Consider the following 22,405-nt stretch of genomic DNA (forward strand, 5'->3'; position numbering starts at 1 on the left):
TAAACATCTATAATATATAATAAAAACAAAAGTGAGACTAACACATATATTTTCAATTGCATTTTTTTCACCCTACAATCTTATACTTATGCGGACCTCCCCTGACTCCTGTCCTCCTCATAGCCAGACCTGGCCAAATGGGCCGGCCCGCAACGGCACGGTCCGGCCTGAGTTAAACGGGCCACCTCTCCCCACCCGATGCTCAGAAAAAAAAACCTCTCCCCACCCACTCTCTCCCCCTCCCAGCCACTCACTCTATCCCCCTCCTCTCCCCCGCGATGGCGTTGGCCGATGTCCCTCTCAGTCTCTCCCCCTCCTCTCCCCACCGCGCCGGCCACCACGTGCGTCTCCCAACTACGCCGCCGCCGCCGCTGCCGCCGCCCTCCTGCGCTGTTGCGAAGGAGGCAACCACCGCCGCCCACCTGCGCAGCTCAACAACCGCCGACCCACTTCGCCCACCGCGGTCCACAGCTGGACCACCTCCTCCCCGAGGAGACCAGGAACTCCGCCTCGCCGAGAGCTACGCCATCCTCGAGCCGTGCTTGCTGGGGAGCCGTGGATCGACGGAATCGCTCCCATCTCCTCCCACTCGCGCCTCCCCTATCTTCCCCGATCCATTCAAAAGAATTAGGGTGCCCCGCCGGTGTAGTGGTCCGCCGCTCGTCGCCGCTGGAGGTCCGCTGCTCGCCACCTCCCCCCCTCTCGATCGCTTGCTATGCAGCCTGGGCGTCGTGGTCCACCGCTCGCCGCAGCTGGATGGCTGGAGGTCGTCGGCACCCAAGTACCGCCCATGCTCTGGCGCTTGCACACCGCCGGCCCTGCCCCATCCCACCCTCCGCCACCACCTTCCCCACCCCGAGCTCGGATTTACGACGCCCACTGCCTTCCAGTTTGAGCTCCGCCTCGACCTCATCCCTGCTGCCGTCGTCTTCCCTGAACCAAGGAAGCCCTCATCTGATACGCTCTCGTCCGCGACGTGCTTCTCCAACCATTGGTACGCGACGGTGGTTCGGTCCGGGAGGTGGCTCCTGCAATCCTGGCGTCGCCGCAGCAGTGGTTCCATTCCGGCGGCATCAGGGGAGCACACAACGTCCACGAGCAGCAAGCAGAGCCGGCCAATCGGCCAATGATGCAGCAGCGCTGGCCATGAGGAGACGCCTGCCGTGGCGGACGCGGAGACAACAACCATGGGCGTGGAAGACGGTTTTGGATCCTGTGAGCCGCCGCCGCTGCCTCGTCGTCAAGCAACGTGGGCCTTCTGCTGCTCCATGTCCAACAAGTCGCCCACGAGGCGTCAGTGTGGCATTGCTAGATCCAGCTTCCCCCTGCAATCGTCTCTGCCGCCAGCACTTGCACGAAATCGTGCTGGTGAGGCTCTTCATGTTTACTTTGTTCTGCTTGTAACATGGCCTATACGCACAAATATTTTGCATCATCTGAACAAATGATGGTAAGTTGATTCATATGTAATGTGACATCCTGATTACAAGTTCTGTTAGATTAGTTTTTCTGTTGGAATAATTGTTCTATTGGAATAATTGTTCTGTTGGAGCAGAGCAATGACATCCCTGTGATTCAGTTTTTAGGGGAGGGACAGAATGGGAGTATAAAACATTTGACTACTGTATTTTTAATACTTATAAACAGGGAGGTAGTACAGGGATATCCAACATAATCAGAGACCTTATGGTCGGATCGATCTTCATATATAGTAGAATGTTTTATTTGTTTGCGAGTTAGGTAATTGTTTTTTTTTTTTGAGCCGTGGTGTTTTCCATAGTACTAAATTAGTATTAGTTATTCCTACAAGTGTTAGTTGTTCATAAGCATATAATATAATCTGCTACTGTCAATATTTACCTCTGAAACTCTGGTATTCTACTCCTTTATTTTCCTGATACCTTGTCAGTCAGTATGTACTGAGTATATCCACACTACAGGTTTCTGTAGTTCAAGATCAAAGGCAAGAATCAGCCAAATATGATGATGAGAACAAGGCTAATGATGGAGAACTTTCATCTATCGAAGCTGAGCAGTCTATTGGGATACTAAGTTTCAATGCGCATCCTAAGTTTCAGTTACCTGAAATCAAGGCCAGTTTCAGTCGATGCCGAAGTAAACTACCACATGTAAGTTTAGGGACACACATTAGTTTCCTGCTAGGGATTTAATGGTTGCCGAACTTTATGCACATATGGCGTAGTAGAGATGCATGCTTCGTTATCCTGCAGTTATCTGAATTTTTTCTGACCTGCACTCTTCTTGCCTTTAGTTCTGTTCTTAACAGAATTATTACTTACTGACAGACGAATACTTGTTTTCCTTCATCATCTGCATTTCAAATGACTCATTATGCATCAGGCTAGCTAGGCAATATGAAATTTTACTTCTTGGCTATAGTCACCGAGCACTGCAATTTGAAATTACAGCCACGAATTTTGGATTAGTCGAAAGGGCATTCTTAATCTGATACAGTCAACCGAGCACTGCAATTTTCAAAACAAGAAGCGGCTGCTACCATATTATTTATGTTTACAATCAACAAACTACATCCTGACATTCCTTCTTATTTTTGTTTGCATTCAAACGTGATGAACTTGAGAAAATCCATGCACTTCAATTGGACAGGAGTTTTCTGCCACGTAATCGATGATGCACTTCACATGACAGAATTGTAAGATCAGTACTTCTATCTACTCTATTCATCACATCTACACTTCTGTTTATTCATTCTATGAGCTCTCTATTTAAGAGAAACAACAGAGACTACTATTTAAGAATAGTAGCCTTTTCAATTAAATGCTGAAGTATGTGTTTTCTGCATGCACCCACAAGTTATTCAAGAAAAACTAATTAATGCCTTAAACTTAAAAAGTATCTCGTGGCCAAAACAAACAGTTCACTCAAAATTAAAACAGGAACTACTTTTACTGGTAAGTGGTAACTGTGCATCACCATATTGTGCTGCAAACAAAAGCATAACAGGGTTTAGGAACCACAGTTTTAATTTTGAAAACCTTTACGAGTTTAGCAACAAACCGGCATGGTAGCAAAGTTTTCAGAAATACAGGGTAATAAAAAATGTAGTACTTCAATGTGTGGGCATGCAATAGTACGTTTTTTTATAACAACTATTACGATGTGATTCGAGTCTGACATGACATTTTCAATGGTAGTCACATTAGTAACGGCTGAAATGTATGCAACTTCTTTATGGTGTCGTAGTGTCATTTGAAGAGAGAAGTACTGCTGCTTAAGTTAAACAAATATTGACTGAAAAAATGTACCATGTCAAAACTGCCCAACTGAAATATCATGATCTGCACCTAAAGTGTGTTCCCGGTGATGAAGACAACTATATGTTGTTTCCTTAAGGAAAACATGCACACACATTATTGATAGACAAAAATGCCACAATAATTAAATCTGTCTAGTGTATACTAACCAAACTGAAACATATAGACTTAAAACAGGGGGCGGTCGTCTCATGTTATTATCTAACATGTCATATTGGCTATACCTACATCTTGAGGCGTTCAAATCATAGGTGTACTGGATGCCAAAACTGTATAGATGCATACTCTAAATCCTCAGAGTCTGAGCAAAACGTGATAAAATTGAAGATGACGTGCACTGGCCCGTAGCAACGCTACTGAAGCTGGGCATTCTTAATTTGATAGTGGTCGCACACGTTTAAATAAAGATTGCAGTCAAATAAAAAACAAAGATAAACATTTGTACAAAAGCGCTCCAGAGCAACAAATTATCTGTAGAATAAGAGTAAATGCTATTGTCATATTCAAAACCCGCCGGTTTCGTAAGTGCGGACTTCAGCCTGTCAGGACTTCCTTATAGACGATGTTCTTCATCGAGGTTTGTAAGGACAAGGAAGGTCTTTTTCGCTTCTTTGATTTACCACTTTGCTTCTTGCCATTATCCTTCTCCTTCTCCTTCTCAATGAGGATCTTTATGTTTCTCTTCGCGGTGGCTCGAGACAACGCGACGTAGAGTTGACCATGAGAGAACACCGGATTAGGTAGGTACACGCCAACAATCGGAATCGTCTGTCCTTGAGCCTTGTTAATCGTCATAGCAAAGCTAAGCCTTACAGGAAATTGCTTCCTCTTGAACTTGAATGGAAACATGTCATTGTCAGACGGGCATAGGGGTATTCGAGGAAGGAATACCCTCCTACCTGCGTGTTGTCCGATCACGATTTCTGCGTCGATGGCGTTCCTCTCGAAACCTCGGACCACAAGCCTCGTCCCGTTACACAGACCATTAGCCGGATCAATGTTCCTCAGAAGTATGACAGGGCAGTTGAGCTTCAGTTTGAGTGCATGCGGAGGCAGACCGTTGGGAGTCAACCCATTCAGGAACTCGGGAGCGTAGTAGCCATATGGGTCGTCTTCTGCACTGTCAAAGCTATGGTAGATTACTTCTTCTCCCCGAAAACGCTCTACCATGCGTATGTTTATCTTGTCGACGTTGTCGTTTGTGGTGGAGAGGATTGCGCGTGAAGTCATGTAATTCAGATCGGACATGTTGTCATCTAGTCTCGGAAACACATGGTCAATCAGCTTCTCTAGGTCGTCACCCTCGCCTGTAGATGGCACACAAATATCTTCAGGGAGTCGTATGTTTCCTTGATCGTCAACTTCCTCAGTGCCATTGCCTACCCTTAGCAAGTAATCCGCAAACCAGGTGTCATTATGAGCCCTCATGTTGGTGACGAGCCTTAGCTGGCGCATACCCTTCCATAGATGTGAACTTCGGACGGTTGCATCGATTATCTGACCCCGGGACCCCCTCCTGATGACCGGAAGCACCTGCCTGAAGTCCCCGCCAAACACAACAGTTTTTCCTCCAAAGGGTCGGTCCCGTCTTCCCATGATGTCGCGCATGCTGTTGTCCAGTGCCTCGACCGCCTGTCGCTTAGTCATGGTGGCCTCGTCCCATAGTATCAATGAGGCCATCCTCAGTAGCTTGGCGGTACCACTCTGCTTTGTGAAGGTGCAGGAGGCCCCATCATCGCAACTCAATGGGATCTTGAACCTCGAGTGGGCAGTCCTGCCTCCAGGCATGATAGAAGCCGCGACGCCTGACGTCGCGGTAGCGATAGCGATGTTTCCCTCGCTTCGAACCTTGGCGAGCAGCGCCCTGTACAGGAAGGTCTTCCCTGTACCTCCCGGGCCATCAACAAAGAACACACCCCCATCACCGCCATCAACAACAGCTAGTATCTCGTCGTATGCAACCCTCTGCTCGAAGTTTAGCGACGATGCCAATTTAGTGTCATTGATGTCAAAATCGATGTTGGATTCCTCGATCACTTCTCTGGCCTCGCCCTCGGTTGGGTCGAACGCATCGTCAATGCATGGAAGAGCGAAATCAGCTATGTCTTTGCCCATGGATTGCAACATACCCCTAATGTCAAGCAACACCATCTGTTCCACCTCAATCGGGCACGTGTGTGATCGCCGATAGTCATCAGACATAGGCTCGAGGTGCCTATCCCATAAACCACGCACGTCGCCTGGCTCACAGTGCACCAAAATTGTTGCGAAGAGCCTCCTGAGCGAACATGGCATCGCCCATTGCTCTGCCTCGGTAAGACAGTCGTCGAGCGTGTTATCTGCCTCGATGAGTCCCAACCTTTCGGCAGCCTCTCTAAAGCTCCCGCATAGCCTACTGTCCACGGTAAGCAGGTCCTCATAGGATGTCTTGCCAGCAACATGGTTTAGCATCACACGTAGATAGTATCGCTCCCCCTCGGCAGGATTGGCAGACACAATTCGACCTATCTGATAACGCTCCACCCGCTCTTTCCAATACTTCTTACCCTTTTGCCATGTGAACCTTCCAGGAAAATCCTTGTACAATATATTCCTAGCCCATGGGTGGTTTTGGTTAGCTTTGAAATACTCTGTTAACATGGATTTGGAAGCATTCTCAGAGGCGACTACGTCGGTCAAGTGAGCTTGCTCATTGAAGGCCACCCTGTGCATATTCGGGAGATGAAGAGGCAACTGTAGGACAGGCGGGTCATTGGCACACAAGGGGAAGCCAAATATCCTCCACATCGCCTCTGGAGGAGTAACCCACCTTGCGTCTACGTATCTTTTGATCTCATCAATGTTACCATTGGCGTCGGGCTGGTCGATGCTGAAAGAAGCCCTATCATGGCCCTTGTATATGTACTTGTAAAGGTATTTAACGGCCTTTATGCTAGAGCAAACCTCAACGTTGATGTGGCAATTGAACATCCGCAGAAGGTAAGGGTTATACGGCACAACCCATCTGTTGTCCAGCATTTTACCACGGACCTTAGCCTGCCGACCATCATCTCGACGACGATAAACTGGGTATGAGTCCTTGCCCTGTGCCGTGTTTTCATTGAACGGCCGTGGGTATCTGCACTTGCACTCGTTCTGTTGCATGCACACATTTTTGGGGTTGAGAGCACCGCATGGTCCGTGCATCATATGTTTCACCACCAAGGCGTGGAGTTCAGTATACTTCTGCTTGTCTGGGAGCTCGGCAGAAATGAGTCGGTCGTACTGCTCCGGAACGACAAGCTTATATGCAGAATCCATGATCAACAAAAAGTGTGCGTGGGGGAGGCCCCTCTTCTGGAACTCGACTACGTATACATGTGCGACAACAACACCCAGGATATTCTTCTTGAACAAGAGCTCTTTCATAGCCTCTAGCTTTCCATGGAACACACGAGCCACAAGATCAGGTCGATCTTGTGCTGTCTGACCAGGAAACAACTCATTCGTTATCTCTTCCCAGTTAGGGTTGCAGATCATGGTCAAGAAGATGTCAGGCTTCCCGTACGTATGGACAATTGCCATGGCATCCATATGCCTCCGCTTCATGTCGCGGTCGCCACCTGGGTACGTTCCAGGGAGCACTATCCTTACTCCAATAGCGCTTGCCCGGGTCTCCCCGGATGTAATTGCATCAACAACTCCTTTATACAGGTCGGCACGGATCTTTGTCTGGTTCTTCCTGTACCATTTCAACCTACAACTCTCAATCTTGATGTACATGTCCACCCCCCATTGCTGGAGCAATCGTGCTCCACAGAGTATGGGATTGAATATCCCAGGTCGTGTCTGCAGCATGTAACAGTAGTAGTCTCTCACGGAGACGCATAACCTGCTATTCCCCTCTGCACATGGATGAGTAGCGCGGAAGTTAGAATTCATATGAGAACTACACAATACATCAAAACGACAGAATACGCATAAGGCTTACCTGCATCATCATCATCATCATCATCACGTCCACCTCTTGGTTGTTGCACAACCGGCCAAGGGACATTACGTTTAGGTAGTTTCGGGTGCCAACCGAGCTCCCCCCTTGGGTAGAAGAGTGGGTAAGAGAGCGGGTCATACGAGCCAGCCGTCACATGTATACTGTGCCTCTGGTTGTCGTTCCCACAAAGTGTAATCCTACGATCGAACCTCTTCGCTAGGTCAGTGCCCTCAACCCAAATTGCAGCGACCTCAGATGACAGAGGTCTATTATACTTCCGTTGGTCTAGTCTCTGGTCAGTGTTGAGGTCTATCCTGTAATCGTCGAGGTTGTCCCTGTGCGCACCCAAACTCCTAAACTGCTGAGAGTACGGGTTTTCCCTGAGTATGTGCACCAACTTTTTGACGACATCCTGGTCTAATTGCTCGGTGGCAGCCTTGCGATGGGTTAGGCCTGGGTCGTCGTCGTAGAAGTACAACTGTAGATGATCTGGACGGGATGTTGGCCCGAAGGAATGAACATTGTGGTAGATGGTGCCGTGCGCCCGGAACGTGTACACCCCAGACTTCATGTTTGTGTATGTTTCATCGAGGCTGACGCCGAGGGTTGTGAAGGAGAAGTGTCCGTTGAAAAACCGTATGTTCTCCCGAAAATGCCTAGCATCCGCATCAGTGCTAGACCAAAGCCTCATGAGCTCCGGGATGGGCTCCAGTTGCTTCAGCTCGATCTGCCCACTGCGACAGCAGAATCATGGGGCCTCGCTCACAAACTTCTTGGCCTTGCAGTGGTCGCAGTTCGCGGCGTGCTTCAGGATGTGTGTGTTGGCTGGCAGGTTTGAGTACACATAGTCAAATGGATCATGGTCGACATAGTTTTCGTGACTTGAGTCTTCCAATTCGTCGTGCTCCAAGTCATCAGCATCTGAGCCTGCAAACAATGTTTCCAATTAGTGTGATACCCCAACATGTGGATCACGCTCAAGCGGTTGTACATACCTTCACCAGCAAACAGGTAATATTCATCGTCAAAGAGGTCGTCAGGATTGACATCATCATTCATGAGACCATTGAGGTAAGAGTCCATGTCGTCTGCCCAGGTGCCAAACAACACAAATGAGGGTTCAGTCTCAAGGGACGCAAGGAGAGTAAGGATGGGCGTGTTACCTTCACTTCTGATCGTGTACTCCGGCGTGCTAGATGATGTTGAGGCACTGTGTGCTTCAACTATGGTAGGTTGTCCCGTTGAGCTCATTTTCGGTATGGAGATGGACCTGACGGTTGGGGTATTCACCCTACCTACAAACCTTTTATTACGACGATCTAGCATAGCATTCCTCTCACCACGTGGCACCTGCGTACATGTTTTTCGCTTGCCAATTTTCTCCTGACGCTTCATCGCCGCCATACTTCCCTTGCAAGCTCGCTCTCTTGTCCTACGCCGAGCTCTGGACTCATGACTCTGCTCGTCAAATCCATTATCCGCAATTGTTACTGGATCACTGGTTTGCAGGTCGGCACTTTGTAGGTGCTCATTGATTTCGATGAGGTCGCCATCTACAGCACCATCACCTAAGGTTCTGCTTAGGTATGCACCTACAACATTATCGAATTTGGTATAATTAACCGATGAATGATTACAAAATGGAAGATGATCGTTGATGGGATAACTACCATCGGTTTCGGTGTTGCGAATGTATGTGGGGGCCGACTTGATAGTTGTATCACGATCTATCTGTTCACTGCCGGATTGTTGCGTGATGGTTCGAAGTGTGAGAGTCGGACAATTGACGTGAGTGTTGAAAGAGGGAGAGTTGGACAATGCGCTAGTTAGATCTGGACGTGGCATTGCGATCGATTCAGCACACGGGGTGTTTTTCCTTCTAGCATAGTCTGCCTTTCTCTTCGCACTTGACTCCCCCTGCTCATCAGGGGTCCTGTTGTTTCGTTGTTCCTTTCGTCGCTCACGCTGCACTTGATTATTGTTTTGGAGGTTGATCGTACCCTCTTCCTTTTTCTTTCGATAAGATGCCCGTCTCTGTGCGTTTCTTCGATCCCTTGGTTCGTTTGCCATATTACTACTGCGGTCTCTTGCATGTTGCCTCCTAGCCAACTCTTTTTCATGATTGAATTCAGCAATGGCTGATGCGGACCCATCTTCTGGAGCATCATCATGTGACAAGGATGTATAGTTCAAGCTCGATGGGTACAATAAATGAATCTATATTATCATTGTTATGTTAAAACTTTAAACACCCGTACCTGGCATCGAACCGGAAGGCTGATCAATATTAGTGATATCACCAAGAGGGGGTCGGGATGTATAGTTCCGATTTGATGGGTTGGCTGGTTCAACAATAAAGTTAAAACATAATCATCTCATCAATGCTCAACAATCATGAAGATCCCGAACCAAGCCAACACGTCTATTGTTTTCTTCAGCCATTTTTTGTTTCATATATTTCGTTTGTAAATGCCCTAATATTTCTTGTCTAGCCAGCATGTATTTCGTACTACAGTGAGTTGATGTGAAATCCTGCGGTATTTTGTAATGATCATCTAATTTTGAGTGGCATTTACTTGCAGGTTTGTTAAAGGAACTTTTTGGCAAGAAATACACAACCGTGTCATTCAGTGTTGGACCTATGTTATTGGCAAGAAATACACTAATGTGTAGCTCACTGCTGAGGTAACATCAAATTCGTCTAATACTTGTTCTCGCATGTAGAAGTAAAATGCTCTTTCAGAATTCAGTTATCACTGATCAGTATATTCTTCAGTTTAGCAAACTATGATTAATTGCTCTTTATGCTAATCTGAAGAAGTTTAGAACCATATGTATTCTGACATTGGCAAGTCCGCTTACATAAATCCTTCTATTTTGCCATTGCAACGAGAGAAAAAAATATATACATGCAGGGCCAATGGAGAACTTGGCCCAATTGATAATATACCTCTCTTGGGCACTATACATCTATTTCATATCAACGTTTGCTACTGACGTTGTGATAGTTAATGTTTCATACTCCACATTTGTCTCTTTTTCAGACAAACTGAGAACCATCTATCACATTATTCACCTTCTAGCAAATTTCTGTTATTTTTTTTAGAAAAGCTACTTTCTGTCTTTGAGTGCCGGTAAATCTAATTTAATTTTTTAAATCCATTTACGTCTTTCTAACACCGCAGATGTTTTTTTAAGCGTTCCGATATATGACATTTCTTGACCGTTCATATATCAAACTCCAGTTTTTAACTTCATATTGAATCAACTATTGTAAGTCAAAGCTAAAAGTGCGTATTCTAATATTTGATTCCCAAATTTGGTTTGTCACCGCCGTAAGCTCATAACTTTGAACACCCTTACCTGGCATTGAACCGGAAGGCTGATTAATATTAGTGATATCACCAAGAGGGGGTCGGGAAACAGTCTGCTTTTCATTTTGGAGCTTGACCTGATCATCCTTTTTCTTTCGATAAGTTGCTCGCCGTCGTGCGTTTCTCTGCTCCCTTTTGTCGTCTGTTATGCTATAACTCACTTGGTCATTCACAACAGCACACGTTGTCTGGGAATGAGTTGGGTATACATCACATGTTGGGGTAGACGATGTCACAAGCTCTGAACCACCACAACCAAGGGCATTAAGACACACATCATTGTGGGCAGATTCTCTGGCTGCAGGAACAAAAGAAAATATGTCGGTTAGGCTAATACATGAACATGCATCCCTTTAAGCACAAATCTGGCCATATGAAAGGCATATCGGTTCACACCTCTTGAGCCTTCTGTGTGACCTGTGGCATAAAGTGATGCAAGAGTACTCCTATCCGGGAACGAAGGCACATTATTGTCTGCACGATGTATAAACAACAAATCTAGATGAGAATTAGTCAACATGTGCATTAATAGAGACGTTTGATCACTGTCCATGATGCACGTGTCGGATCATACCAAATGAACTTCCTGCAAGGCCGCAGGCACAAATATCTGTGAGAGTACTCGGACCAGGGAACGAAGCAACATCATGGTTACAGAATGATGGGTTGTCTACATAACAAAACCAGTACAGAATGAGGCAGTTTTCTGCTAACCGAATAGGGTAGATAGTGTTTTTAAATATGGAACCCACGTACGTAAACTCGCATGCCCTGGCTGATGAACAATTGTTATCTCAGAAAGAGGGTGTTTGGTTAGGTTTGTAAGCTCGTCCTGCTCTAACCGTGTCATGCCAGTTCCATCTGTTTCCTTGTGTGCTTCCAAGTCTGTTAGGCACGGTTGATCATGTTAAAACCATATCATACAACAGATAGGGGTATTTACACAGTCCAATACCTGGAGTCATTTGATAATTGTCAACATTGTCAGCTACGGGAATGATTGCTGGGTTGTATTCATCAACATTTCCGTCAACATTATGGCCTGGAACACATTAGCGAGATACAATGATTGTTGGGCACCCTTGACATCTGACTCATTTATGTTACTCTAACGTACCTTGGCTCCCTTGTGAATGTAGGTCAGCAAGAGGGGGTACATGCACATCTGACACCTTTTTCTCTTCCGGCGCCTTGCTATTTGCATTTCCCATTCGTACCTATCATTTTTCAACAGCATTAGTATTGATGTGGTATGTATACTGAACAATTGGCTTGCCATGTATTTTTGGTGTTCCAACTTGGAACATGGGGAAGAAATGACTACATTGTATACATCTGATAAACATTTATTGTCTTGGGATGTATTTTTGGTGTTCGAACTGGGAACATGGGGCACATTTATTCGTATGGATCCATCTGGTGGCTCCATCGTATATGGCTCTGTTGCATATGGCTCCATCTGGTGACAATTGTCTTCTGTACCATCGCGTGATCTTTAAGAGAGCATGAGCGTACATACCTTTAAGAAAGCAAGGTTTATAACTGATCAGTGAAGACGCCCTGCACTGCTTGCCGCTGTAGGCGTCGTCGTCGGAGATTGGCGTGTGGCTGCCCGAGGCGGCGGCGGCGGTGTCTTGCTGATCCGCGACGAGATCGTGGTGTGTGGGTACCTGAGGCGCCGGCGGCGGGCTGCTGATCCGCGGCGGTTTTGTTCGTGATCCGTCACGGGCGACGTATGTGAGGCGGCAGCCGCGGCGGCGTTCTCCTGATCCAGATCCAGGACGGACGTGGGAAACAAGGAGCGGATCGGGTCCTCGTTCCGTATAGGAGCGTCGATCTAGTTTTTTGTCGATACGTAGATTAAAATCAGTTGTATGGGGTGGTGGGAGGTGGGAGGAGATAAAACCGGAGTACCAGGCTACCAACTGCTCCATTAGGAGTAGAGATAATAAATTGTGCCCTGCTCTGGCAATGGATGGGTGATGACGGCGGCGCGTCTTCGGCTCGCTTCGGTGCTTGTAGTTGTTGTACTGCTATGATTAAAGATGAATATATTGGAAGTTTTCTTAAAAAAAATTAGATTTGGAAACGGTCTAGCCGGAAAATTCCTAAATACTTTCACCCTCGGTTGTCCGGCCTGAAGCGAAGATATCGTCAAATGGTACCCTTCCTGTCTCGTTGCTCTTTTGTGTGCGTGGGTGTGAAAGGCCGGTCTAAAGCCGGTGTAAGCACTCTGGGGCCAAAGCCCATATGTTCTGGGCTCGCATAACCCAGCTGGCGACAAGAAAGCTCATAGTGTGTACTTTATGTGTTGCTAAAAAAAAGTGTGCACTTTATGTTCCTGCTTTATGTTTAAAATCTGCAGTAGCATTAGCTGTTCTTCAGGTTCCCCTCAAAAGCCTCCTCAAAAACACATAAAAAGGATTCCGGGAAAAACTTTTGTTTGCCAGTACGACTACACGAACGAATCCAACGGCACGAGCTGTTTCGCGGAAGGGTCTCGTCGGTCAAATCAACAGTATTCGGAGTGAAAGGAGCCAGCTGCCTGTAGTGGTAAACGATCTGTTCCAAGGCTGTGGGAAGCAGAGTTCGCTTCCCTCTCTGGCCCTGACGGCCCGCTGGCTGAAGGTGGAAGCCTCTTTCATGTCCGAACTGCAGGGGCTCCGGCCAAGGCACCAAACCAATCGATCAGGCACGCCAAATGTTCAGTGGTCCATACCAATCTTGGGCACCGTCTGCTTCAAAAAAAAATCTACCGTAGCAGTAGCAGCCAGGCGTGAGAAGTGAGAACTGAGAAGCCACCATCCTCAAAGGCGACGCCGCGACGGCGACCCGGCCGCGTCCTGCTCGGCGCCAGCCGCTAGCGGACGGTACAGGTTGGACGCAGACGTCAACGGCGGGGGAAGCAGCGGCGGCAGATACTGCGCATCGCTGTGGTGTGGCGTCTGAGGGGCGGACCGGCGGCCGTGACGCTGCTGGGACCGGGCTTCTTTGATTCACAGGATTTTGAAAATGTAGTAATATAAAAAGTATAGCATTAGAGTGGCATATGCACTTTAATTCTATATAGGATTTGCAAAGAGTGTTTGATGGCATATGAAAAGAAATTAATAGAAGAGGTTGAAATAGATGTTAGATTTTCTATGAGCTGCAGTTTGAAAAGTTTCATAAAAAAACGGGATTGCTAATTTTCATCTGGATGAAAATAATTCGTTTTCATCCGTTTTTCTATCCGTCCGATTCTTGTGTCAAGATTCACGTTTTTCCTTTCCTTTTTCCAGCCTCGGGGGTGTTTTATTCGTTACCGGGCCTGCAACCCCCTGGAGACCCGTTAATCATGGCGGGTCCATGTGCTAACCGGTTTTTATTTTATTTTGAATTTCCTTTTATCTCCTCTGCTGACTTTGTCCGTTTCCCTTCCCCATTGACTTTGTCCGTTTCCCTTCCCCATTTCTAGCAGCGAGATCTTGGAGGCAGAGAGGGGAGAGCCATGGCGATTTTGGCTGGTTAGCTTTGTCGTTGATCTCTGGAGAGCGAGCCGGTGGTTAGGCGTCCGGTCCCCCCCCCCCAACCCCCCTGTTGCTTCTCCTTCAAGCGCGTTGAGGCAGAGGAGAAGTTGACGCATGGTGATTCGGCGGCGGTGTCTTATCTGCTTCCATTGATTTCGTGATGCTCCTCCTTTTGCTGTGGTGTTCTTCGAGCCTTGTGCCTCCCTTCTTCCCACAAGGAGGTTTGCTTGCCAGTATCCTTTCACCATGTCTTCATTTCGCTGCATTTTTGTAGGGTCCTGCTAGATCTGGCTTAAAGGTGTGCTTGTTCCCGTGTGTAGTGGTGGATCCTAGCTCTTTTAGGTTGTTTGTGGTGGTTCCTAGATGTCTGATTTTTGTTGCAGATGGAGCAACATCTAGTAGATGTAGATGCAGCAACACCTGATTCAATATAGTTGTAGGGTTTGGTTCCCTTATGCCTATTTTTTATTTATGCTCCCGAATGTTTCTGTAGTTGTTCATGTGCCCCTATATGTGTACAACCCCTAGATGTGTGGATGTAAATGTTGATCTAGCTCGTAGATGTTTCGACTGTATGTGTGTACGATGCCAGTTGTTTTTGTCAGTGAGTTGGGCTGTAACTTTGGGCGAAATCGGAGTGATTGGGACTGAATTTTACCAGTTAAGCGTCAGTGATTCTGGACTGTAGTTTCAGGTTTTATCAGTCCATCTTACTCTGTAATTTTTTAGTGCTTTTGTGTCTGTCTTTGCAACTTCAGTGATGTGTAAGTTTCAGTGATCTACTCTGTAATATTTGAGTGCTTTTGTCTCTGGCTTTGTAACTTCAGTAATGTGTAAGTTTGAGTGATCTACTCTAAATTTTCCACTTGTTTTCCAGCACCTATTACACTCAATATCAGTGTAACTACAGTCTGAATTGTATTGTGAATTAACTCTGGGCTGCAAGTTTGTATGTCCCTTTTTATCCTTTGCTAGCTTTTGTTGTACATCCCTTCGTTGTCGTAGCTAGTGCGTTCTGCTAGCAAATTTCAGCTCTGTTCTTTGTGTTTCTGTGAAACAGAATGTCCTTTTCATTTTCAGCTATGTAAATGTTTGATTGCTCTATCTGAATTCTCTGTTTTCTTAGTGGATTTATAGTGTGTTTTCTGAGTGTTCTACACTGTAATTCTTAGTGGATTTACAGTGTAATTTCTTAGCGGATTTAAACTGTAATTCCTTAGCGAATTTACACTGTAATTTTAGGTGGATTTTTTTTACTAGATTTACACTGTAATTTTCAGTGAATTTACACTGTATTTTTAGTGGATTTATACTGTAATTTGCAATGGATCTACACTGTAATTCTTAGTGGATTTACTCTGTAGTTTTCAGTTGATCTTTCGTTGTAATCCTATAAGAATTACACTGTATCTCTTGATTTTTACAGTGTAATTCTTAGTGGAGTTACACTGTAATCCTTAGTGTTTTTGTAGTGACTATTAGTTATTCTTGGATTACCTTGTATTTACACTGTAGCTCTTGATTTTACGGTGTAATTTTCAGTGTATTTACACTGTAATTCTTAGTGTATTTTTGGCTAGAGTCTGTTAGCGGGTTTTTACCCTTGTAATCTGCATTTGACTAGGGACTATTATGTGGATTATTTTTGTATTATCTTTAGTAGATCTTATAGTGTAATTCTTATTGGATTTACAGTGTAACTCTCAGTGGGCTTACACTGTAATTTTTCAGTTGATTCTCCCCTTAGTGAATTTGACTAGGACTGTTAGTTGGTTTTTACCCTTGTACTCTGCAGTTGAGTAGGGTCTATTATGTGGATTTTTAGGTCTGAACATTTTTCAGGTAGCCAATCTCTATCTTGTTTGTAATTTACTTTCATGCATTTGGTTGTTTCTTTATTTTATTTTTTTACCGTAATGTCATTTTGGTTTTGCTGTGTAGGTTGCAAGTCTCTTGCTCTTGACTCTACAAAGAAAGCATCAAATGATTCGTCAGTTGGTAAATCTGCCGGTAATATTTAGTCAAACGAGGGTACAAAGGCTGGTCCAAATTTGGTTTCTTGTGTGTGCCATGTAGTATCAGTGCTTAACTTTTTTCTTTAGTTTCAGTGCGATCTTCATAGTAATTACATTTAAAAGATCATAGTAATACTAAGTTCAAGTGACAGTAATTTGCCCTTTTATAAAGTTCCAAAGTTTCAAATATTCAATCATAGTGTCATTTTGGTTTCTGAGCAGGAACATATTGGTTTCTCTATATAATACACTGTATTTTACACTGTAGTTCTAGTGGTCTAGCACTGGAATTACAGTTTGCTTACACTGTAATTCCAGTGGTCTAGAGATGTAATTCAAACTGTAATTACAAAGGATTTTTCACCCTGGTCCACTACTGTAATTTCTATTGCTGTCCACTGAAATTTTAGTGGTCTAGTATTGTAACTACAGTTTGTCTGTCACTGTAAATTCCTTATCTGCCAGTGTAATTTAGTTTCACATGTTATTTTTCTGTTCCTCTGTAACCATAGTGTAAAAACACTTGTTAGATTTTGCTTTTGTGTAGGATCTACTCATCTGTATATGTTCTTATTGCTTTTTCTAGTGATCTATTGATTTTGAGTTTATAACAAGAGTGCTCTGTGGATTCTGATCTGCTCTTTCGCTTTGGTAGCAACATGTTGCTGCTCAAGGTAGAACAATATTTTTTGCATTAGCTAATGAAAGTTTTTGCAGGATTTCTTTCCCTGCTGTTTTATATTTAAATTTCACAATGATAGTACCTTGTACATCATTTGCGCCTGAAGTAGTTGAGTAAAAGAGTATGCCCTGCTCCGTTATTTTGTTAAGAATCAAGTTAGAAAAGCATGGTTGAATATGTTTGTTCATTTTTTTAGTTTAAAAAAAAGCAATACAGAAACAATACAAAAAGAGTAGAGCTTTTGTGTTTCATGATCTACTCTTTCATGATTTGTTACTGGTTTTTTTACTCTCTATCTTTTTAATTTCAGTCGTACTTCCCTATTGGTCTCGATGGTCGCTGGTTTTCGTTTGTCGTGTGTATCGAAGATAGAGCTTTTGTGTTTCTTGACTCAGCGTTTGGAGAGAACTCAATGTATCATAGAGATATCTATGATGAGCTGGTGATTTTTCTTGTAAGCTTTTATGTATATTTCTGTTAGATTTTGTAGTTGTGCCACTTTCATGTACTACAAATATCGTTTTTAATGCTCCCTCTCTGTTCTAGTGCATTTTTTCCATGTATTTTTAGTTTATTTCAGTTGTATTCCCCTATTATCTTAGTGGATTTACAGCGTAACTCTCATTGGATTTATATTGTAATTATTTTTAGAGCATTTTTACAGTGTAACTCATTGGATTTGCACTAAAATTATCTTTAATGCATTTTACAGTGTAACTGCCATTGGATTTACACTGTAATTATCCTTAGTGCATCTACAGTGCAACTCTCATTGGACTTGCACTGTAATTTTCTTTAGTGCATTTTATACTGTAGCTCTTATTGGATTAGTGCATTTTACACTGTAACTTTCATTGAATTTATACTGTAATTATCTTTAGTGCATTTTACAGTGAAACTCAAATTGGATTTACACTGTAACTATCTTAGTGAATTTTTATAGTGTAACTCTCATTGGATTTATACTGTAATTTATCTTAGTGGATTTTACAGGGTAATTCTCATTGGATTTACACCGTAATTCTTAGTTGTTGTACTATGTAAGGCTTAGTGCCATTGTACTGTATTCACCACTTTGTGTCTAGTGCATTTAGTGTTAGTTATTTCAGTGTAACATGCACTTTAATTGTACTGATATCTCCTCTTTATCGTCTACAACGCACTTAATTTTATTTTCTACAGTAAATTAGTTTGGTATGATTTCCTAATTTTTTAGTTTCAAAACAGATTCATAATTTCATTGGGCTTTGGGATGGGTATATCACTCCTATGATGCACAAATGAATTAGTATCGAAGAGTTTGATGTCTTGTATACAGTTGTTCCTAAGCAAGAGAATTGGTATTATGTTTTTTTGCCTTACATGATTTTGATTAATTTTATATAGATTGTTTTGTAGGCTTCTTTTCTTATTTTTTGTGTTCTTTGTAACTTTTCAGGCATGATTGTGGTGTCTTCACTCTGAAGTATATGGAGATCTTCACACCAAGAACTTAGATGGCAAATCTTTTCTCCAATGTAGATATTCGAAATCTTAGGATCAAATATGTGAATGACATGTTTTTCAGCCCCTTGAACAGCTGCGACAAATCTTTTGTCACTGCTTTCTTTGGCAATGTATATTCTTATTTTCCTTGTCCTCTATTTCATTTTCTTTTCTCTTTATTAGCTTTTTTTTTTCTTTGCCTATTCTGGTCTCTTTGATTTTTTTGTGTAGGGAGGCAATGCCAAGTGAGGTTCAGCATGTGCACAGTCCTAGCTCAATTGGTGGATGAGTTCCCCTTTTGAGTAGCATGTAACATAGAACCACTAGTGCAAATCATTTAGATTATTGGTGGATTTACAAGGTCTTTTTTAGTGGATTTAAAGTGGCATCTTTAATGCATCTTGCACTATAATTCTTAGTGGTTAATCTTAGCAGTTTTTTCAGTGCAAACCATTTGGATTGTTGGTAGATTTACAGTGTCATTTTAGTGGATTTTACAGTGTAATTTTAATGCATCTTACACTGTAATTCTTAGTGGGCATGATAGAAAGTATTGTCGATTTTAGTGGATTTTACAGCAAATTTCTTGGTGGTAATATTATTGTAATTATACTTCTTTGTCAATGTAATTTTTAGGTGACATCATCTTGGTCCTTTCCTCATCCCTTTGTTTCTTTAGCTTAGTGTACATGGAAAAGCTTTGGCTGTATCGTTGTATCGTTGTGGTTCTTTGATCTCCATTTTTTAGCTGCTCTTCTGTCCGGGTTGTAGAAGTTGGGGTGTAGACCCGTTAGTCTATTTATAAAAGCGGGACAGAAAAGCAAACAAGAGACACGGGACAGGAGACACTTGTCATTCTTTGGTTGGCTAAAAAATATGGATGAAAGCTAATTAGATTTCATCCGGATGTAGAATAGACAATCCCTAAAAAAATTCATATGGGAACCAATCCTATGAATCAAAAGACCAACACAGAAAAATTCCTAAGAATTTCAATCCTTCATATAAATCCTTTAGAATTCCTTTTGAATAGCCCTAAATCACGTCCGAAACTCATAAAACTCCTAAACCATGGCATATGGCGGCCCATGCGGCTCGAGATTCAACAGTCATTTGTCTGTTCCATGACGCATCACATGGACCTTGGCAAGAAGCAAAAGAGAGAAACACCAACGGGACACCTTGTGTGCACGTTCCTGTTATTATTTCAGGGGTGGTGGTGGTGGTATGTACATGTACATTGCCCATGCATGGATACGACGATACGGCTGGAACACGCAACGAAAAACACAACAAGTTGGGTCCGTCGAGCACCACGATCCCAAGAGCAAAATGCCAAACAGCAAAAGACCACCGAAATTCATTCCAAAACCCGCATTTCTAGGCCAGTCACCGGTCACGACCACCCCCTACCCCCCTACCCCCTACCCCATCATGGGCACGGCTCGAGGCGGCTCGAGCTCACCCATGGCGCCGTCACTGACAGCGGGGACCACCATGCGCTTGTATCGCCACCCATCTTCCCGCCTCTGCCACGGCTAACTCACCGGCAGTCGGGCCCAGTGCTCGGCCTCGTGCCTCTCGTGCTTCTTCTCCTCGTCCCCCGCCGGCTCGCCGGAGAAGGCCTCCGCTGCCGCCGCTGCCAGCGCCTCCTCCCCCCACGTGGCGGCTCTCCTCCCGGACTTGAACTTCCGCATTGCCGCCACGCTCGCCTCCTTCTCCTCCTCGTCGTATTCGCTCCCCTCTAGCGCCATCTTCTTGCCCGCCGCGCCGCCGCCGACTCCCCGGGAGGCGCAGCCGCCGCCGCCACACCGGAACACGGCCGCCACCCCGCGCCACCACCTGCGCTGGCGCCGCCGCCCGCACCTCTCCCGGTCGGACAGCACCTTCCCAATGCAGGACACCTTGGGCGACCGCGGCTCCTCGCCGGTGCCGCCAGAGCGCTTGTCGGGCAAGATCCGGCCCTGCGACGGCTGGCGCCGGGTGAAGGCCGGCCGGATCCTGGCCGGGAGGCCGAAGAAGGTGGCGGTGGCCGCGGCCGGGCCGCCCGCGACGCGCGCGGAGTTGGAGCGCGCCTTGAGCGGGACGGGGTTGCAGGCGCCGCCCGCCGCCGCCGACGACTTGGGGTTGGTGCTGCCCTTGGTGGAGTCGTCCCGCTCGTATATCGGGTTCAGCTCCGAGAAGGCCGCGTCGTCGCCGATGCGGATGGTTATCGACTCCGGCGGGAAGTCGTGGTCCGGCGGCGGCGGCGGCACGCGCCGCGGGGGCGAGGCGTCGCCGCTGTCGCCGCCCGCGATGACCGTCTCGCACGACACCTTCCTGTCCCCGGCGCCCGCGCCCGCGCCGCCGCACACCAGGCTCTCCAGGTCGACCTGCGGCATCGCCCGTTGCCAAACCAGCTACGTAGTACGCACCTCCCGGCCCCGTCAACACGGCGTGGCGGCGGCGAGCGCCCGGCAGGGAGAGGGGCAGGAGGCTGGCTGGTATCTAGGAGCAGGGAGAGTGATAAGCGGACGCCACCACACGCTGCTCCCCTTAAAAATTCGGAGGTGGACGGGGCAGGGGGAGGGGCGAGGCCCAGAGCGGATGCACCAGAGGCTGTCGAATAGTGGCGCCACCCCTGAAACGAAACGAACTCCAATAACGGATCTCGACTATTTGTCTCCCCAAAACAGCGTTATTTACCGAGTAACTAAGTAGTGTACTGATGAGATTTTAAAAAATACTCCATGAGAAGCTTATTAACAGTGCAGTAGACGATCGCTGTAAAATCTCCTACGATTTGGCTAACGAATTAAGTATTGCATTTGTGCAGCGAATAGTTTTATCAGGAGTTCAGGACATGGCATGAGTGAGCACAGCGATTTGGCGCCGATCTGGAGGGGAGAAGACCTCCGACAGAGCCCATTTTCTCCCGTGGCCCTCCCAATTAACAAGCTTATAGTCTTTTCGTTTCCGAGTGGAAAGGCCACTGATCCGCCTCAGACCGATCTGTCTTCTAGTTAAGCCGCGCTGCAGCAGTGCCCACCAACACCGGTGCTTCAAATTTCGAAAATTAAACAACGGTTGGGCCTGCAGATTCAGCCTGTGCACAACTGTTTTTCAGTTCAAAAGTTCAAGCAGGCAGTAGCATACAGTACATGGGATCAGTTACAGCATGAAACCATATACATACTCCTGCACTAGACAGATAGGTTGTGAAATTCTCCAAAAAAAACAACCAACCATTATCTTTCCCTTTTTACCGAGATCAAAAGTACGATTTGAGGGGGTAAAACTGCGGGGAATGAGGTCATGAACAGAAATGAGATGGGGCTGGGCAGACGCTCAGTAAATAAACGGAATCAAGGGCAGTTCTGGGCTTGGCGCAAGGTGCTGCTGACCGGCGATCACATGGCCGTGTCGGTGAAGGCATCGGGCAGGCAGGGCACCTACCCGATCTGTACTATTCTGTTGCCATTGCTGCAGATTGAGCACCCAGATTGAGAGCGTGGCTTGGCTCCTAAACATGCTGATTTCGCCCCTTCAGCTAGCGGCCTAGCCCTAGTAGGTTAGCTCGAAAGGGGCTAATCACAGATGTGACACGTCACCTTGTCAATCCTACCAAAGACGAGACAATGATAGGAAAAAGATATCTGAATGGCCCTAGGCAGCTTAGCAATCAGCTGCTGGTTGCTAATCAGACAAAGATTTTTTCGAAAAAGATGCAGAGATAGTGATTTATATCAGTAGTACGAAGAAAAGAAAATGCAGACAGTGATTTTTCGAGAATGATTTATGTAGAAGAAACCGAGCTGCATGCTCAAACCCGTAGTCAAACATTGGTCAACAGCCCCCACAGGCTCACAAGATCCCAAGGGATCCAAATTATTGCACTCTCAGTCCCATCAAGAGGTACACGTCGGCGAACAGCGACGAATGGGACGAGGAACAAAATTAAGATCAAGTACCAGATATGATAAAGTAAGGGAATGGAAAACCACATGACTGGGGAGAGGCGCAAGAGCATATCTTTGCAACTTGTTCTTGAAAAAGATGCATTGATCTTCATTCCAAACAGCCCCGGCCTTGGGA

The 22,405-nt window shown here is 45.6% G+C and overlaps 3 protein-coding genes and 1 long non-coding RNA gene across 10 annotated transcripts; 2 read left to right on the forward strand and 2 right to left on the reverse strand.

The window, feature by feature from the left end:
• Positions 1 to 231: 231 nt before the first annotated feature.
• On the forward strand, positions 232 to 12,004 carry LOC123062683 (serine/arginine repetitive matrix protein 1). 3 transcript variants are annotated; one of them, XM_044486321.1, is made up of 5 exons: positions 232 to 1,450; positions 1,941 to 2,129; positions 2,603 to 2,674; positions 9,849 to 9,951; positions 11,780 to 12,004. In XM_044486321.1, the coding sequence occupies exon 1, from the start codon at positions 292 to 294 to the stop codon at positions 1,402 to 1,404; it is 1,113 nt and encodes a 370-aa protein (XP_044342256.1). In that variant the 5' UTR covers positions 232 to 291; the 3' UTR covers positions 1,405 to 1,450; positions 1,941 to 2,129; positions 2,603 to 2,674; positions 9,849 to 9,951; positions 11,780 to 12,004. The 3 variants fall into 3 exon arrangements, with proteins under 3 accessions (XP_044342256.1, XP_044342254.1, XP_044342255.1); XM_044486319.1 differs by having other exon boundaries at positions 232 to 1,368; XM_044486320.1 differs by having other exon boundaries at positions 1,941 to 2,674.
• Positions 8,015 to 11,872, reverse strand: LOC123057043 (uncharacterized). Its single transcript, XM_044480214.1, has 10 exons — positions 11,758 to 11,872; positions 11,596 to 11,682; positions 11,397 to 11,525; positions 11,215 to 11,310; positions 11,037 to 11,114; positions 10,630 to 10,938; positions 9,525 to 9,608; positions 8,937 to 9,422; positions 8,262 to 8,858; positions 8,015 to 8,193 (listed from the first exon to the last, which is right to left on the reverse strand). Exons 1-10 carry the CDS (start codon positions 11,849 to 11,851, stop codon positions 8,015 to 8,017), a joined length of 2,139 nt encoding a protein of 712 aa, XP_044336149.1. The 5' UTR covers positions 11,852 to 11,872.
• Positions 12,005 to 14,048: 2,044 nt separating the features above from the next.
• On the forward strand, positions 14,049 to 18,993 carry LOC123062686 (uncharacterized). Of its 5 annotated transcripts, none has more exons than XR_006429827.1 (5): positions 14,049 to 14,370; positions 16,091 to 16,180; positions 17,157 to 17,300; positions 18,074 to 18,186; positions 18,285 to 18,993. It is a non-coding gene; the product is annotated as an uncharacterized lncRNA (long non-coding RNA). The 5 variants fall into 5 exon arrangements; XR_006429824.1 differs by having other exon boundaries at positions 14,051 to 14,370; positions 16,091 to 16,159; XR_006429825.1 differs by having other exon boundaries at positions 14,050 to 16,180.
• A 324-nt stretch (positions 18,994 to 19,317) lies between these two features.
• LOC123062685 (uncharacterized) lies at positions 19,318 to 20,971 on the reverse strand. The gene has a single exon (XM_044486322.1). The coding sequence runs from the start codon at positions 20,710 to 20,712 to the stop codon at positions 19,870 to 19,872; it is 843 nt and encodes a 280-aa protein (XP_044342257.1). The 5' UTR covers positions 20,713 to 20,971; the 3' UTR covers positions 19,318 to 19,869.
• Between the last annotated feature and the right edge of the window lie 1,434 nt (positions 20,972 to 22,405).

Source organism: Triticum aestivum, chromosome 3A (genome assembly GCF_018294505.1).
Source record: "Triticum aestivum cultivar Chinese Spring chromosome 3A, IWGSC CS RefSeq v2.1, whole genome shotgun sequence".
NCBI lineage: Eukaryota > Viridiplantae > Streptophyta > Magnoliopsida > Poales > Poaceae > Triticum > Triticum aestivum.

Excerpts from the sequence above, each read along its gene's own strand:
- LOC123057043 (XM_044480214.1), bottom strand. The coding sequence starts at position 11,851 with ATGGGAAATGCAAATAGCAAGGCGCCGGAAGAGAAAAAGGTGTCAGAT. Across the intron at positions 11,311-11,396 it reads GCCAGGGCATGCGAGTTTAC|ACAACCCATCATTCTGTAAC; the intron begins GTACGTGGGTTC and ends TTTGTTATGTAG. Across the intron at positions 9,609-10,629 it reads GCCTTCCGGTTCAATGCCAG|CCAACCCATCAAATCGGAAC; the intron begins GTAAGGGTGTTC and ends TTGTTGAACCAG.
- LOC123062685 (XM_044486322.1), bottom strand. The coding sequence starts at position 20,712 with ATGCCGCAGGTCGACCTGGAGAGCCTGGTGTGCGGCGGCGCGGGCGCG.
- LOC123062683 (XM_044486319.1), top strand. The coding sequence starts at position 292 with ATGTCCCTCTCAGTCTCTCCCCCTCCTCTCCCCACCGCGCCGGCCACC. Across the intron at positions 1,369-1,940 it reads ACTTGCACGAAATCGTGCTG|GTTTCTGTAGTTCAAGATCA; the intron begins GTGAGGCTCTTC and ends TCCACACTACAG. Across the intron at positions 2,130-2,602 it reads GCCGAAGTAAACTACCACAT|AAAATCCATGCACTTCAATT; the intron begins GTAAGTTTAGGG and ends GATGAACTTGAG.